The 17,005-nt window shown below is 50.4% G+C and overlaps 2 protein-coding genes and 1 non-coding gene across 3 annotated transcripts; all 3 read right to left on the bottom strand.

Annotated features, from left to right (window-relative positions):
• Nucleotides 1-3,149: 3,149 nt before the first annotated feature.
• On the bottom strand, nt 3,150-3,221 carry TRNAA-UGC (transfer RNA alanine (anticodon UGC)). Its single transcript has one exon. It is a non-coding gene; the product is annotated as a tRNA-Ala (tRNA).
• A 466-nt stretch (nt 3,222-3,687) lies between these two features.
• LOC100900487 (elongation of very long chain fatty acids protein AAEL008004-like) lies at nt 3,688-4,661 on the bottom strand. Its single transcript, XM_029110964.1, has 3 exons — nt 4,423-4,661; nt 3,966-4,316; nt 3,688-3,883 (listed from the first exon to the last, which is right to left on the bottom strand). The coding sequence occupies exons 1-3, from the start codon at nt 4,659-4,661 to the stop codon at nt 3,688-3,690; spliced, it is 786 nt and encodes a 261-aa protein (XP_028966797.1).
• Nucleotides 4,662-10,483: 5,822 nt separating this feature from the next.
• Nucleotides 10,484-11,158, bottom strand: LOC100900343 (homeobox protein Hox-D8-like). The gene has a single exon (XM_003741521.2). The coding sequence runs from the start codon at nt 11,156-11,158 to the stop codon at nt 10,484-10,486; it is 675 nt and encodes a 224-aa protein (XP_003741569.1).
• Nucleotides 11,159-17,005: the final 5,847 nt, after the last annotated feature.

Genomic DNA, 17,005 nt, shown 5'->3' with positions numbered 1-17,005 from the left:
ATAATCGATTCATGTCTCGATGTTTGAGTTTTCCTTCTGTGTGAGAAGGAAAAATACTCAGTCCGGAACCTGGGAAAAGTCTTCCGTTAGCATGAGATTGAAGCGTCTCCGGTAATCGAGATTTTCCCCCCTCTCATTTTTTCCCTCTGGTTACGAGTGCTCGTACTCCTTCGATCGTTTCTGAGATTCACATAATGACGACGTCGATTGACGTGGATTTTTGCGCTAGCTCAGCGATGCGAGAAGCGATGGATTTACCGACGGCGCTGAATGTCTGACGGAAGCTCGAAGCTATCATTCTGGATCGACCCCCGACGGAACATGCCGCTTTCCGACTTCATAGGATGCGTGCTCGATTTGAGCTTGGAGGACCCGAGAGAGCCGTGAGCGAAGCGATATATGCCTCGTCGAGCCGCGCACTCTACGCATATGACGGGGTACGAGTCCCAATTATCGGAACCATCCGACATACGCGAATCCCGATCCCGTGATCTGTGCTGCGATCCACCCCCATACAAAGAATCGAATAAATCACCCCGTATTGCGAATTCTCCGCGATCGCAGGTGATTGATTCAGGGTCAATGGCACGCAGCGTGCTCACAGAAGGGGATTCATTAGCGATCCGATCGCGTTCGAAGCGTGCGGGTACGATCCAGCGAGGGTTCATCAGTGTCTGCAGATGACACCCCTTCCGCCCGAAATGTTTTCCGTTTGTTTTAAATAAAATATATTCTGTGTCGTGGACGCAACACGGGCTCCAGCAATCAGATAGACATTGAACGAGTTGACTCCCGAGCAGAGACCGACTCCACAGCATAATAGATGTGAAGTTTGATTAAGGTTGCACCCAGTGGAAATTCCCTGATTGAATCCCAAAAACGTCCTGGATCCCTCCCGATCGCTGGAATCGGATCGCGGGAGACGATCGAGAGCGCGGCAGAAGACTCTCGGCAGAAGCGTCAACACCGAACTCCCCAACCACACGTTCGTGATGGCGCAAAGCAATCACAAGCGGAAAGCTTATCTGACTTAGGGGGGTTAGGGAAAGGTTGCGATGCCTACCTCGTGCTTGCTTCTTCAAGCTGTATGATAAACCCGCCAGGAGGCTTTCCATGTCTGAAGCCTCTGCGTCTCTCTCTGCCATCAGTCCGGTGTCAGACGCCACTTGTGACCGAGATTGTATTTGATTATATTCACGTCAAGTTTTTACTTCGAATGCTCTTCGCCGCCGATGCAACCGCTGCGCTGTCGCCAGGGGCTTCGTTCCCACTCTCATCTCACCAGCCCCAGGTCGTTCAAAACACGCATCTCCTTCTCTCCGAAATCTAGCTGATACTCCGATTGCCTTCCAATTTCGGATCGATAAGGATCAGTATGAGCTCAGATCCTGAGACATGGGCGCAGCATCGTCCTCCCCTTGGGCAAGGGGAGAGTGAGATGTCTAGCCACCGGGAACTTATGGAAGGCCTCCCGTCACACCACGCTTGATCCGGGGCAGCGGTCCATGGTATCTATGCCCTCAACCGAGGCAAGCTTCAAATATGTATTTTATTCTGTGACCCCAGCCATCTTGAAGCGGATTTGCAAGAACTCGGCGCACCTGGAAGTTATTTTCGCGTGATCGTTCTCGATGACTATAGCTTCAAAATGGAATTCGAAACGGTGCTTTACGCGTATCGTGTATCGTCCGCATCTGACGCTGATTCGGAGGATGGGACGTATCGATTAGTGGTCAGCTTGCCGGATGAAAAAAATATCGTCATCTTCTTCGCTCGCTGTAGATTCCCGCGGTGTTCCAGGAGCTCCTCCGACGAAAATTTTCGTCGGAGTGGGCGGGGATTCCGCAGCACAGGCGCAACGGCGGAAGGAACGGATTATAATCAATGTCTTGAAGGTTACGAGCGGACGAACGAGCGAACAATCAGGAAGACGGGGACATGATCTGCTTCTGAATGGAAAGACATGATCTTTCCACTCTGTAGTTATGACGGCGAATAAATTTTCCAGTCAATCACTGCGCAGTTTTTTGTTTCTTTTCTCTCTGGATTACCGGTTCGCGCAATCATGATTCGGGCAATTCCGAGGTGGTGCTGCATCGCTCCATTGTTATGGACGGAACGCCGCACAAGGCCCGTCAGAGAAAAATGTCTACGAGAAGAACCGCTATTCTAGCCCAGCTCAATGCCTGGTACAGAGTTGCGTTTCGTGATCTCTGTGAAAAGCGCCGCATTCTCCCTGGATGAAAATTGCATGGTTGAGCAGTTATTGAATGAGGAGAATTGTTTGGAGCGAAAGTAAAATCATACGCAAACAACGCGAAAGTGTCCTTCTTCGGTGCAGTCGCGGTGATGGTTTCGACTGTGATTTTTGAAAACGTCCCCTCAATGGTTGCCATCTCCGATCGATGACCACAACGAAATCGACGACAACGACAACAGCAGTTACATCACGACGCCGATGAAAGACGGCAGCTAAACCCTGGTATTATGGTGAAGGCATTCTGCTTAGGAAGCCCGGACCAAACAAAACCGAATGATCAGCTGAACTGAATTGAAAGGCTATGGTAGATGAAACTGGTGAAATGAACACAAGTAGATGCGTCGGCGAGCACCCTTACACAAAATGTTGTATCATCGTATGCGGAACTGAGGAGGATCGGTCAAAGGTCAGAGGATGAGGTCACCGTTCGCTCTCAATGCCGCCCACGACGAGTCTCGGACTCGATGGTGTTTAATTATCAGATTCATCGAAGAGTGAGGAAGATCGGCGATGAGCGCTGAGAACACGATCGGTGAAAGCGAGATCAGAAAACGGGGATAAGATCGGTGGAGATTACATACATGAACTCCTCGATGAAGGTGTCAACGTCAGTGTCGCTCGACAAACACAACACTCGGCGACGCAAAAAATATATATATTACTTAGCTGATCCAAATAAGCGTCATTCGACCAGAGCTCCTTTTAGTGCTCCAATACCATTCCGTGATTTGCTGAGCTATGAGCTTAAGCTCCGGAATCCCCGTCGCGGAATCTTTGTCTTGCGAATCGCTAAGAGAGGAATGTTTTGTGTGCCGACCGTCCAACGAGCAAGTTCACCTCAGCGACCAAATCGACAAGATAAACGAAGGTGATGCGGAGGAAAAAAAATTGGAGATGCCGGGGATTGAACCCGGGGCCTTTCACATGCAAAGCGAACGCTCTACCACTGAGCTACATCCCCGCACACGGCGCATGACCCGGCGTTGTGCAACTGACTTGACACTGGGATCGCTCGTCGGCTACGACACTGATTTCTGTTCCAATAACTTTCTTGACGAAAATCGAAGGGAAAGACAGAGCAATCAGTGGGATGGGAATCACAAGGAAGCCGTAGGTGAGCCCGTCGAAGACCCAGACGAGTCTTGCCGTAATAGTGACTCGTAATTTCAGCTCACCTAAGATCCTGAAAGTTCATTGTCAGAGCTAAGTGGCTAGAATCCTCTCCTACTATTCTGAGACGGAGGGCGAGTCGTAGAAAGGGATCATGGCTCTTGAATGAAAGCATCGCAGGAGTCCACAGCAGATTGATGGCAAGGAAATCGAATCCGTAATCTTTATTCATATCTATATCGATAAGCTTTTGGATGATGTCCTTCTCCGGGTACAGGAATTTTCATTTTGATCTCCTAAGGATATATAGCTCGTCTCTAGCGGGTCTTCGCCCCTCTGGACGACAGATATTTTTGGAAGTAAAACTGCAAAAACATGATCAGGAAGAATGAACATGATGAGATCCCGAGAGCGATGTGCATACCCGGCAGGTTCTCGCATGGGAACAGCAAGGGGGCGACGCTGTGGATTATGATGGTCATAAACTGGGCTAGCTGCAGCTGCGTCAGGTACCTGTCAGAAGAGGGGCTGGTCTCAATTCCGGCTCCGGTACCCTGGTGCGAGTTTGCGACGCGGAGTTCTTTCTCCCACTCACCTTTTCCACCAGAGATACTTCTGGAAACGGCTCCCGAAGGAGGCCAAGAAATAATAGGAGTACATGATGACATGAATGACTTGGTTTATCAGAACGGCGCCAAGCGGTTGGCAGTCGACGCCGTATTGCGCTCCGTAATTCACCAAGAACACGACGATGCAGTGGTGAGCGACGTGCAACACTGAAATATGCTCCCATTTTTTCCGCAAACCGAAGAAGATAGTATCGAGTAGGTCGATGATCCGGATGAAGAGGTACTGATGGTGCAGATCCAGCAGTCTCATGGTTTCCGAATCTACTTTGTGCGTGATCCCTTGACATACGAAGTTGAAGCCCCCGCCGAGATAGGATCTGAGAATGGACGGAGCACAAGATAGTCGGCTGCGATCCAGGGATGGAATTGGAATCGATGGATAGCTGCGGGAAGTATCTTGTAAACGGGACGTCAAATACATACCGTTTCGACATTTGTACGAAGTACCAGGCGTTGGCTACGATCATGAAAATATTGTATGCTCTGATGTAGGGCAAGAGCTCGAAAGGCTTCCTGTGCCTCATCCAGGTCGGGAGGAAAATTTTCACGGTGAGCACGTAAGCCACGAGAAGACTATAGAGATATGGGGTGGACTCTAAGAGGAGCCAGCCCCTGGTCCGGGGGTCCCTCGGCGGGTAGAACGATAACAGATCGGAGTTCATCTGGAACGTTTTCTTTCGTCAAATGAGTGCTCACGTCAACCCTTTCACCACGATATTCCTCTCGATGAGATATGCGGACTTCTTGCCGTCAATCGCCGTCATGAACGCTTTCGGAGTTGCTGAGAAGTCCGGAACGAATTCGCGTTCCCGACAGGAGCCGCGGATCCCCTGGCCTGCCGCGCATCATTCGAACCCTTATCCTCCATTATCTGGTATTAAATGCTTCCATCGTCGACCGAAATCCATGGGAAGCATGAAATATATCCGATGATGTCTTCCATGCATCGAACCCCGGATAATTATCGAACGACAGGATAAATCGCCATCTTTGCCTGTCACGTTGCGCTAGAACGGTTCACGCACATGGAGGGCGAGACGAGAAGTTCGATGAATCCGATCGAATAATATGCGAACGGTTCCTGAGCGGAGCGTCAGACCGATCAGCAGCGCTTCGCGTGTGACTCGCTGAATTTGCCGCTCGAGTTTTTTGTTAGACTCATCTTGAAGCTGAAGAGGAAACTTCATTTGCACACAAGAGTCTTCTTCAAAGACAGGATTAGCAGTTGAGCAAACTCACATTGCTCTCAACGAGAGTCCAGGCGACGCCGCGTTCTATAATAAAATCGTCCAGGCCGGTACCACGCTAGCGGTCATCTAATGAGAAAACGCTGCTACTGATTTCATTTATTGATGAGCAGATTCGTGTAGGAGAGCTCTCTTCTCCTCCGCGAGTCCCTCTCAAGTCTGCGCTAGGGCGGACGATCATTTTCGATTCATCAATTCCTGAAACACTACATGGATGACCTGGACTAAATAGAAACGTTCCTCCTCGACGGCGCGTTCATGAACGCTAGCGCGTCTCCCAGCCCTGGCCGAACGCGGGGAGCCGAATACAGCCGGGATACGTCCCACAGAGTACACGTACTCTTTTCAGGCTCAGCTGTTATAAATCGACGATCGCAACCACTGAGAGCCGAGAGAAACCGCACCGCCGAAACTTTTTCTTTACGAATGAATTCCACAATCACCAGTTCGATGACCCCAAGCTCTCGGCGGATTTGGCAAATTTTCCCGTTTTGCTCTACGCTATCCTCCATCGTACCCTCTGCGTACACTCATTCGACACGATTGCACCCAATCTGTGAATTCTGATCCCTTCAGCCAGGAATGCATGCATGCCTACCAAGTCAGAGAGTTTGGCGACCCGGAGATGACTGTCTCAATCCGAGGTTCCGGAATCAAATTTCCCGAATCTACTTTGTCACAACGTTACTGTTCGCACAACTCCTCCTTATCCATTCCTGAATTCGCCTCTCCTCGATGGGCAGCCTCTGCACTTGCGGAATTGCTTGTCATCTATTCTCCATGGTCAAAGCTATAGAGTCTCGCACAGGGCTGATATCCTAGCGTAGATTCGACGCTTGTATGATCCATCCCTGGCTTTCCGTCCAAGATTGATAGTGATTGCGACACACCTGGAACGGAAACCGCCGCATGATTCCTGAAACCACGTGAGCGTTTTCGAGTCTGGACATGTGTCAGACATGGAATCGCACCACGATCACCATCGGCGTGATTCCCAGGAGAGGCCTAAAAAGGATTGAAGGAGAACTCAGTCCCGAAACCGTATACTCAGTCGATCTGAATCGACCCGTCTCTCGCTAAGTCGTTGGTGAAGGTCGCCCATTTCAGCGGGCAAGTTTTCCAAGAATGAAATGCCGCGACATAAGGGGAGAGAGACCTCAAATTCGTGGACACACGAGCTGTGGACTCCGTCTACTCGTTGTGGACAAGAAATTTGCGCGGACTTATGTTGATGGAAGTTATCCGACCGGAACGCACAGACATGCCTGACGAAGGGTGACAGTGTACGCCAGAATCATGATCTCCTTCTCATAGGTAATGGCGAGTTCTCGAGCCTCGAGCTTTCGGAGAGAGGCCGAATCCAGGGAAGAAACGGTCTGGAAACAAATGTCGGGATCTCACAGGGTCCTCGAGCGATATTATCGAGGGCGAGTGAGGCTTGGGGCTTATGAGTGGCAAACAATCCTTGACGTCCGAATTCTTGAAGCACTTTGCGTAGTGCCTCTCGTGCCTGTTATGCCATTTCATCTTATAACAAGCTCCAAGCCGATCATCCGCGAAACGTTTCTTCATCCGTCACGGGATGACTCGCAGCCAGGCAACGAAAATGCGCCGCTTAGGGGGACTCCGGCTGATAGAAGCTGGATTCATTCGATCCAACAAACATCGACTCAGTCTAGGGAAAAAATCGATATGGAGGGCAGCATCTTCCATATTCGCTAATCAACCTATCCATTATTCTACCATGGGATCCGACGAAACAATGCCATGCCTAGTCTCGATGGATGAAGCCTCTCGGCTTGTGGTGACATGCATGTTTCGGGGACCCTCCAACTTTCCAACGGTGGACTCACATTGATTCGGGCATGACAGCGAATACTTTCCCATGGAGCGTTCCACTCCATGAATTATTACAGAATGGCACCCGGGAACGAAACCGTCATGGGGGGGGGAGAATATGACTCTCCGGAGCGGCTGTCCTTGATTTATGGCAGATTAAGTCAGTCGTTCCTGAAACAGAATCGAATTCGCCAAGCAAGCTCTCGGTTGCCGTTCACTTCCGCCGCATCGGGGCATTCCGGAGGAAACGCATCTCCATTTACAGCGAAACTGTCGCATCCCCTCATCGGGGTTTAGCCCGTCGTTCCCGACCGAGCGATACTTCCCAGGAGCAATCAGACAAACCCCCAATCAATTTTCTATCTTCGGACCCTACACGGATTAAGTCGAATGTAAATTTGGTTGATTTGTACAGGAAGCAGCATCCTGAATCCTTGTACCATGCTCATTAAGAGGCGCAATAAATCTATATATATATTTTCTATCTTCGAGGATCCGACGCAGCCTCGTGCGGGCCGAGGACAAGGAATCGAGGAGTCTCTTCGATCGCGTCCATATCATCGTGGCGAGAGGCGCTGAAGACGTGCGCACCTGATGATAGAGAAGAATCTACGGCGGTCCATCGAATTTAAGAGGGACGTGGGCATCCGAGAAATCCTTATTTTAGAGAGATACTCATGAATGACAATGACCGTCCACCAGCCTCAATGCATATCCACTTTCACTCGTTCTTCACAACAAGGGGCGCCGCCGGTGTGCGGTCGGTGAAGGACGGAAAAACGAGAACGACGTCGCTAAGGAGCAGACAAAGAATTCCAATTAAGCCGACAGCGAAGCTCGAGTGCCCGCACCTGTTGCCTCGGGAAATATTTGCGCAAATTCAGGCGATATTTCCTTCCCATTTCTCGAGTCAAGAGATCGGCTGTCGGGAACTAACGAGACTTTGGATTTTTCTGCGAGAAAGTCATGGAACCACGGCGTTGTAGCGAAAGCGAGCGCGGAGCATCAACGCAGAGCTCCGTCTGATCTAGTGTTTCGGTTGGAATAATCATAAGAACCAACAGAATCAGTCAAGCAGAAATTCCGAATTTCAAGAATGAAAGCATAATTCTACTTGCGTCGACCGCTTGGCAAATGAAAGGAGTGGTTTTCTTAGTCTGACAATTCGATTGATACAAACGCGTTTGCTTATCTGCGACTTGAGCCTCGGGCATTATTCTTTAGATTGACGAGTAGTTCATTTCTTACATTCGCCTGACACTACCGCTGACCGTACATTCCACTTTGGAAGGAAGGCACCGACTGGTTCTAATTTTTCCCGAATGTCGCGAGCCGCTGGAGCCCAGTCAGGATTCCTCGACCTTCAATCACAGTTTTCATGGTGAAAATAATGGAGGTGAATATTCTCGTGTGATCCTGTCAAAGCTGAAAACCAGCAAAGTTTTTATTTTCGAAGAGAATCTCCCCTCCGTGGCTCCAGGTGAGTCGGCAGGCGACTACAGTGGATTCATTTTTGTATCTGCTACACCGAGCGGGCAGGGGGAAGCGTTGAATGCAATGGGTATTTTCGACTGCAATGTCGCACGCCTTGCCCAACCGAATACATGGAAGCTAACGAGACAACAAGTACGGTTAGCGGTGATCCTGTCCGCTCGATTTTCTCTGAGCTCTCATCAATATGTCAATCCCAGGCCCAGACTTATGATATCCATCCATCCTCCTAGCTGACATTTACTCTGACTATTGTCACGGAGCACCATTGACTCTGCGCCGACGATGCGTTGAAACTGTCAGACCTTTAATTTTTGTCTGTCAGCGACGAACCGGGGAACGACTGGAGGACAATCAGCCGATGCGGAATCCGGCAGTTTGGACTTGTGACGGGACTGAATATCCCGCTGAAATCTGTAGCAGTGAACAATCTTGGATCCGTCTGTTGCACCTTACCGAGAAACGATAAGGTCCTTCCTACGGTGATAAATTGAGGATTTCCGGATTCGAAAGAATTCGCGTGCTCACAATACCGATGATGACTTCTTCACATTCGTCATGAGGCCTCTGATGAGGCTTTTCCCTTTTCATCGGATTCTTGGTCCATCTCGGAGCCCCTGAAAATGAGAGCGCTCGAAAAAAAAGCCCTGACGCTTCCCAATCATTATTCACTCGGCTCGTCGCCTCGGCGGAAAGCTCGAACGATAAGCTGATGAACACACGTTTCCGCCAACAGAATATTGCCTGATTGGAGATTTTTTAATCGTCAGGACCCCGAACGGGAGGAGGAAAGATTCCTGTTTCCAGGACCTGATCGTCCCGGGTCCTACATTCAGGTACGTCACTGTCTCGCTCGCGGGTTCTACCGGGCCATGGAGCCCGATAGTCTGGTTCCGCATGTTATTGGGGCACGAATATATTTTCGGAAGCGCGTAGTTTCAGAATGCTCTCCTGTAGGGGACGATCCCCGGCACATCGGCGGCAACCAAGGCCTCACCTTCGGGGGAAAGTTGAAGGCTGACGTTTGCGCACAGCCAGGACCTCGTGTGGGGAATACACTGTTAGCCGAAGTGAGACATCGGCGGCAACTCCAGAGGAGACACGACAACTGAATTCGGTCCCAGCGTTTGCTGCCAGTCACGCACACAAAGTGCGCCATTCTAAGTCGACTCGCCGTGCCGCGTAATGAAGTTATAGAGAAAGAGATGCAGAGTTGAACAATTCAACGTTGTTCATAGGCCGTTGGGACCTCTCCCTGCGATTGGGCGATTTCCCTAACGTTGGATGAGAGTTCTTCCGGGAGTGTCTCGACTGTTGTTCCAGGCTTCGTCGAAAGGGTGCCCTTGAGCCTTTTGGAAGAGTTTCCTCTGGGAATTCTACCAAAAGTGTCACGGGAGAAAAAGAGCAGAACTCACTCCGTGGACTCACGCGTCCTCGCCCATGAGGCTCATTGTAGGCAGAGTATCAAGTAGTTGAGGTAAATGTCAGCTGACGTAGTTAACAATCATTGTACTGCAAATCTCACTGCCGCTGACGACGGGGCGTGTTTAAGCAGTTCATGTGTTTCCGAATTCCCATGCGAAGATCTCGATTTCTCAGAGCGAACGTTGCATAGTTCCACGAGTTCAGAACTTTATTCTGTCACGCGGTAAGAAATAGTCATAGTTTGTCTTGCCGTCTTTATTCGACGATATAACTCTGAAATATTGTACAGCGTCCTCTCAATAAATTTATTTACATATCCGTCGTGGATGGCGAACACCGTCTCGCATCGCCAGCTCGCTCCTAGAGGCCAGGGGTGCTGCTCTGTCATTATAACTCGGAATCACTATTCTCTGATTAAATACATAGGGTTTCAGGAAACCCTATCGAAGAATCCTCATCGAAGTCCTGAACACGGGGAAGAATCATTCCTGTGACGAGGTGCAGATGCCTGGTTCTTCTTTCTGTTTACAGCATCCACAATGGTTCTTCGCACAGACGATTTCCTTTCCCGATTTCTTCTGCTTGACACGGCGGTTTTGAAACCAAATTTTCACTTGTTTCTCCGTGAGACCCAAACGGCTGGCGATTTCGATGCGACGCAATCTCGACAGGTACATATTGGCGGTGAACTCCCGTTCCAACTCGAGCAGTTGCGTCCCCGTGAACGCCGTCCGAATGCGTTTGATGTCGGAATCCAGTTGGGGCACTCTCTCGGGACTAGACGCTGATCCCCGGTCGATGGATATTGTGGAGGGCATCTCGTGCTGACGTCCACCGAGCGGTTGCTGCTGCTGATGATCCATGTAGCGGGAGCTGTCTTCACGTTTTATGATCTCTTGCGGCGGAATTTGCATTGGTCCGAAGTTCGTCGGGGGATTGACACCTAGACGGAGCGCCAAAGCGGCCCGGGTAGCGGCATGGAACGCCAATTGTTCTGGCGTCAGTACGATATCCTGATGGAACCAAGGAATCAGAGATCGCAATGGATTCATCTCTTCGCGCGTGTATCCGTGATGCGGAGAACTCAGTAGAGACTCCATGAAAAACGAAGCGTTCTTCGGGCTCCGACTCAACTGCGTGGTTTCCGGGGACGACATTTTACACCGAAATCAGCGTTCAGAGCAGGTGATCAGACTGTAGACGTCCCTTCACGACTCCGTCACCAGCTCCGAATGAAGAAGAATGGCTGTGCAAATGGTGCATCGGAGGACCATAAACTTGTTGTCGTACCTCACGACTCTTGAGAGAGGTGAACGCTCCACCCCGTGAGCTCCGAGGTACCGCCCTCAGGTAGCCCGCGGAATGTCTCTCAGCTAATTCGCGTCCGCCCGATCCGGGCATGAATTGAAACCTAACACTCAACCGTTAAACGATGAGTTGTCCAAAGAGACAAATGCTCGGCGGGGCTCCTTGAAACTTCTCTGACTGAATTTATACCATCAGACGCTCTGCGGGCAGCGAGTTCGTCATTTTGAAATCACCGTTATCGAATCTGCCGTCCATCGAATCACTGAATGGACACTGTGTACTCCCATTCGGAATCTTCCCTCATTCAAGTCAAACACAAAGAAACAGTTCGTGGGCATCCCCTAGTCGGGATTGATCTTGAAGTAGTAGGGAATATTCCCGAGAGCTTGGGAACGGGTTCACAACCAGCGGCCTTGAAATTGCTCGCGCGCTCGTTCCTGCTGAGTTCCATGTCCCGATTACGGAACGCATCAAATTGCGTTCGTCTGTTCCGGAGGCTATCCTCGGACAACTCCCGACACCAGTCGGTTCCTTCCGCTCGCTCGTCGTAGTCGCGAATGGAGAACTTTCACCATCGAAGCGAAGGATGGAGCGTATGGAAGTTCTGAACGAACATCCTGCCTCCGAAATCTCGCCGTCCAAAGGGTTTCCCTTCGCAGGGACGCGGAATCATCTCCGGGAGAGCGGAGAACTCGGTTCATGGAGGTTTTTATGCAGTCCACGGCGGCGGCGTGTGCCAGACAATTTCACTGTTGGGACAAAGAGCGAATCAATAAGAGGAAATGTGCAATCCTCAAAAATCCCAGTTGGAAGCGCGACGAGTGCCGGAGGAGCCCGGAGGGTCCTAGAGCGCGCGCGCAATTTGCAAAATGACACTTTTTAAAGCATCCTTCGACTGCAGCATTACAAGCAGGATCACATTACTCTACTGGTTGCCGGTGATGATGATGATGGTGTTGGTGGTGGCGAGTTGCGAAAAGGAGAGGTCCCGCTGAGCAGAGCTCGAGGGGAAGCACAATTCACACCTCCGGGCGGCTGCGCGAACAACACCTCAACAGATACAACAATATAACGACCACCTTTCTCGCTAAGCTAACACGATCCAAATTTTACGATTGTGCTTCGCAAACAACTCGACGCACTTCGAGCGCACGATTATCGAGCTCGAGGTTCTGATCGGTGTCATCGACATCAGGCTCAGGAGGAAATGAGAAGTTCTTCAATTATTCTTTTTCCCGCTGACTCGACGGGGGTAACCGGACTCACACCTTCACGTCGAAGTACATTCCATTGGGAGTTTCCGGACTCCGGATCCTCGGGATCTGTTCGCGACCGCGCTACTCGAGAACCTCCTACCCGGACAGGGCCTCTGATTACATTTCTGAGCATTCATCTGAGACATCCTCTCGAGTATATTTGGAAACCGCTGATTGGACTGCTGCGAATATTCAGAGTGGGACGGAATGACAGACCCCGACACTTAGGTCGAATTGATTGAATAATCCTGGCTCTGGAAGTGATAAGTAAGTGTCTGCGTAGATCCTCGCCGCTCCCGGAGCCCGATTTTGATTCGATTGAATAGACCCGATCCTAAGAACATTCGGGGTACTCGGGGAGAACCTTTCAGAATAGGGAATGGCGGATGCGGAGCAATCTGGAACGGCGTTTTTCTGTTTCCCGGTTCGATGCGATACCCTGTATCGAATCGATCGCAGGACAATCTCCTGGATGGTGTGTGCTTTCGCTGCGCCATCGGTAGGTTCATTGAATATCCATCGGACGATGGAATGACGGAAACAAAGGAGAAGACTCCCTCTTAGAACGGTTTCCCATTTTTCGAGTCTCCGAAGCCTTCTTCCCGGATTTTATTTGTCAAGCTCGAATCATCAGCCAGAACTTCCGGCTTCCCTCGGACTCTTCGAAGTTTCTCTTGTAGATGAACCTTCACCCGCTGCTCCTGAGATGATTCTCCGCCCAGGAAATGCTCACGGAGAGAGTAAAAATTTATGATACGTTCCGGATGATGGAGGCGAAAATCCTACCGGGCTCCGTGTTAATGCTCCTTTTCCCTGCTCGGACCCAAAAGGAAACTCTATATCTTATTTCCGGAATTGCTCTTTGGACCATTCCTCCGTTCACTCGGCCGAATGAGGAACAAAGAACGAGATAGTGAAAGGATTTTCTGTATATAGCAAGAAGGAACGAAGGTCTTATCTCATATTGCGGCGTCTGCGACGGTCGACCTACTAAGCGGCAGACAAACGCTCAAATTGGGCTAAACTTTCGGCAGGGCTTAGAGATCAGTGCGAGGAAGCCTCTCCTTATTCTGCGAGATTCTTTTCAGTCTCGAGGCGGCAAACCAGCCGAGTGGGTGATAAGCGGGAAACTCTGGCTCTGACAACCGCCAAAACCGATCCGAGTGAAAGAGCAGGAGCGTTCGAGAGCACGTGGAAGAGAAATTTCTCGTTTCTTCGAAGACTCGTGGAGGCTTTCGCCTAGGCTAATAGCCCCGGACTCGCCCGCACGCATGATGCAGCGGCTCAGCAGAATCGGGTTGATCCCGTATCACAATTTCGGAAAGCAGCTCCCGCGGAAATAATATAAAATAGTCATCCGGAGTTCAAAGCCTGTATCTAGGATACATTCTTGCGCAACAGTCTCGCCGCCGGCGATATCGAGCTGTCAAAGCAACGAGAGTGCGTAGTCTGTCATCGTACAAGCTCTCGATATTTTCCCCGAGAGCCGCGTCGCCGAGTGTAGAGAGTCTTGGGGCCGGGAGCCTCGAGCACGACCCAACATCGCATCGTCGCCATATCGGTCAGACTCTATTACGCTGAATGACTGACTGACTGACTGTTTTCTGACTGCCGGTCAGGCAGCCACCCGAGCATGGCGTACAAAAATACTGAGACCTTGTCGGGAATATTACGATAGCAATCCGCGGAAAATTTCCGATGAGGGACTCGCATCGGAAAACTGCTCCGGCCTGATGATCACACTTCGTTCCACCGGGTCGACATGAGCTGCCGCCGGAAGAGGTCAAAGAAAGCTACCTGAAGAAATTATGATTTTTTCTCCAGCTCTGCGGGGGGGGGGGGACGAAACGAATAACGATCTATTGTATAATGAGAGCTCGGCCACCAAACTCGAGGATTGCACAAATTCTCTCCGCTGGACCGAATTTCCGTCAGAACCTGCATCAATGCTGGGCTAAATCTCGACGCTCTCAATCACAATACGGGCTACTCGCGAGTATCACGAGACTCGGACATTGAGGGTTCATTCGATGATGGAGCCAATAAAATGCCTAAGTATACAAAATCTGACAGATTTCTCATAGTCCCGACGTCATCATCTGTCGCTGCGTAATCGCTAATGTCGACATACTGATTATATCAGAGAAGCAGATTTAAGATTGATCCGAGGCGTGGCGCTCGTATCGAGAATATGATAGTTCTGCCTCGATTCCGTTGTGAGGGAAAGTTCAAATAGTGGTCGGTGCGACGAGCTTCGGCGACTGTATTCCTCCCCTACAAGGAGATATCAACTATCAACGATGTTGCTCGCTTGCGGCCCCAGGCTGAGATCTGCAGGAATTTACTATGAATGCACGACGATTGCTCCTGTGAGGTAAGATCGACCTACCTAATCGACGCGTCTTCTCCTCTCGAGCGGAATAGAGCTGTTTGTGTTCAAATTGATCCAATATTATGGATGATGTCGACGACCGGTGCGCAGCCGGACGAGGAAGAGAAGCGACGACGAAATATGGAGAGCGGACGGCTAATAGAGGTCACTTTAGAGGTGCATTTTAATCAGCTTGACCGCTCCCGGCTCGTCCGACCTCGTATCCTAAGTTAGGTGCTCGGTAAAACTAGGTGGCCGATGGTCAGCTGCTGACAGAGGCTCGTTTGAAAAGAAGGCAGCGGAGGAACGGTGATCCATCTATGGGTGCCACGTGCACATGAAACTCTCGGACGGTGAGAGGAATGAGGTTCATCTTGACTCAATGCTTCGCTGGGGGCCTGCTGTCCGACGGTATTGTAGCATAGCGAACTGCTAAGTCAATACCGTCCAGATCTGAAAGGGCAGCAGAAGACATCCGATTCTGGACCGGATCCGCGTGAAAATGGTGAACCGCAATATGATAACGCTCGAAATTTCCTTCGTTCGGAAAATCTATACAGCTCAGCCATATGTATCTCGCTTCAGTAGAAAAAAGAGGGAATGCCCGGACGATGCCGAGGATGGGTCATAGAGACGCGATGCAATCAACGAGGAAATGGTGGACATTGAATGAGCGATCGCAGCAGAGTAAACACAGCCGGAATCCGGACTCAACATCTATACCAAGGGGATTAGCGAACGAGGTCCGAATCTTCCGTCCTGTCGGACAAACTGACTTCAACACTCCATCATGCAGTGCGGGTTGCATCACAAACAAAAGGTGACGTTCTCCTCGAAATTATTCATCTCGTGGATAAACACTTCGGTTCCGAGCATCTAGCAGCGCGGAACCGACGAGGAATATCATGATTTCCTCTGTGATCTCATTGCCTTTTTGGCGCTACTTTTCACAGGGTGATCGTCTTTCTCTTTATCGATTGCTCATCGTCAGCAGGGCTGCAATCAGGACGCGGCTCAGAGTAATCCATGGAGACTCAGAGAACATTCAGCGGAGATCTGTCGAGTCTCCTGGTCTCGGAGCGCCTAGTCCTTCTACTGATTGTGCGCAGCTCTTTTGGTCGCTGGGCTCGATTTCGTGAGCTGTGTCATCATTTCGCGTCGCGGCGAGCTCGAGATCTGTCCTGCGACATATTAACCACTCATCGTACCTCATTTACTAAACAGAGAACCAGCACACATGAACTTCATTTTTTCCGAGAATGGGGCTTTCTTCGCCCTCTCGGCGTAAAGCAGTAGCTTTCGGAGGTAGAGTCCTAATGCCTTCTCTGATACCATGAATATTCTCACCGCGGATGCGGTTCTCCCGTACGCTGTCTCGTGATCTAACAATCGTTTCGTTGATTTTAAGTGGGTCTCCAAATCCGGAGGAAACAGTGTCTCGCAAAATGTGAGAGTCAGCCAATGATCAGTCATCGTGTGATTTGTCGTTAATATTTTTAGAGGACCAGCGAATTCACGCTACACACACATTGAGAGGGGGGCGTGTCGCTCAAAAATCATTTCGTGGTTTACACCTAATCGACCATCGTCGCTCTAATTGGCCATGAGTAGAGCGTACAGCGGGATGGCTCTCCCCTACGTCGGCGTCGTACTTATCGAATTGCCGGAGGGTATCGTTGCACTAGTTATAGTCAGGGCTTGCTAAGAGTGATCGAATTCGGAGCACGCTGCGTGGCGAGCAATCAAGTGGACGACCAACACATAGAGATCGACCAGACCAGTAACCTCAAGCAAGTCTCTTGTTCTTGCTCTGACGAGCCCCAGGGGACCCATGCTCGCGTGTCGTGCCCTTCTCTATTAAGTCGTCGAACGCTGGATTCCTTACTACATGAAATGACCGCAAGGCTATCTCTTCGCGAACTGAGCTCTCGTCTCGGCGGAGGAGGAAAAACTTTCGGACGGGCGAGAAGCACTCCATCCGCTCCAAATTTTTTGAAGAACGCACACACATCGTTTGAGGTCTCTTTGGTCTCTCACCGCTTCGTTCGGCTGTGAGCAAATTTTATTGA

This window comes from Galendromus occidentalis, unplaced genomic scaffold (genome assembly GCF_000255335.2).
Source record: "Galendromus occidentalis unplaced genomic scaffold, Mocc_1.1 scf7180000077183, whole genome shotgun sequence".
NCBI classification, from domain to species: domain Eukaryota; kingdom Metazoa; phylum Arthropoda; class Arachnida; order Mesostigmata; family Phytoseiidae; genus Galendromus; species Galendromus occidentalis.
This window is presented reverse-complemented; position numbering and strand designations above follow the sequence as displayed.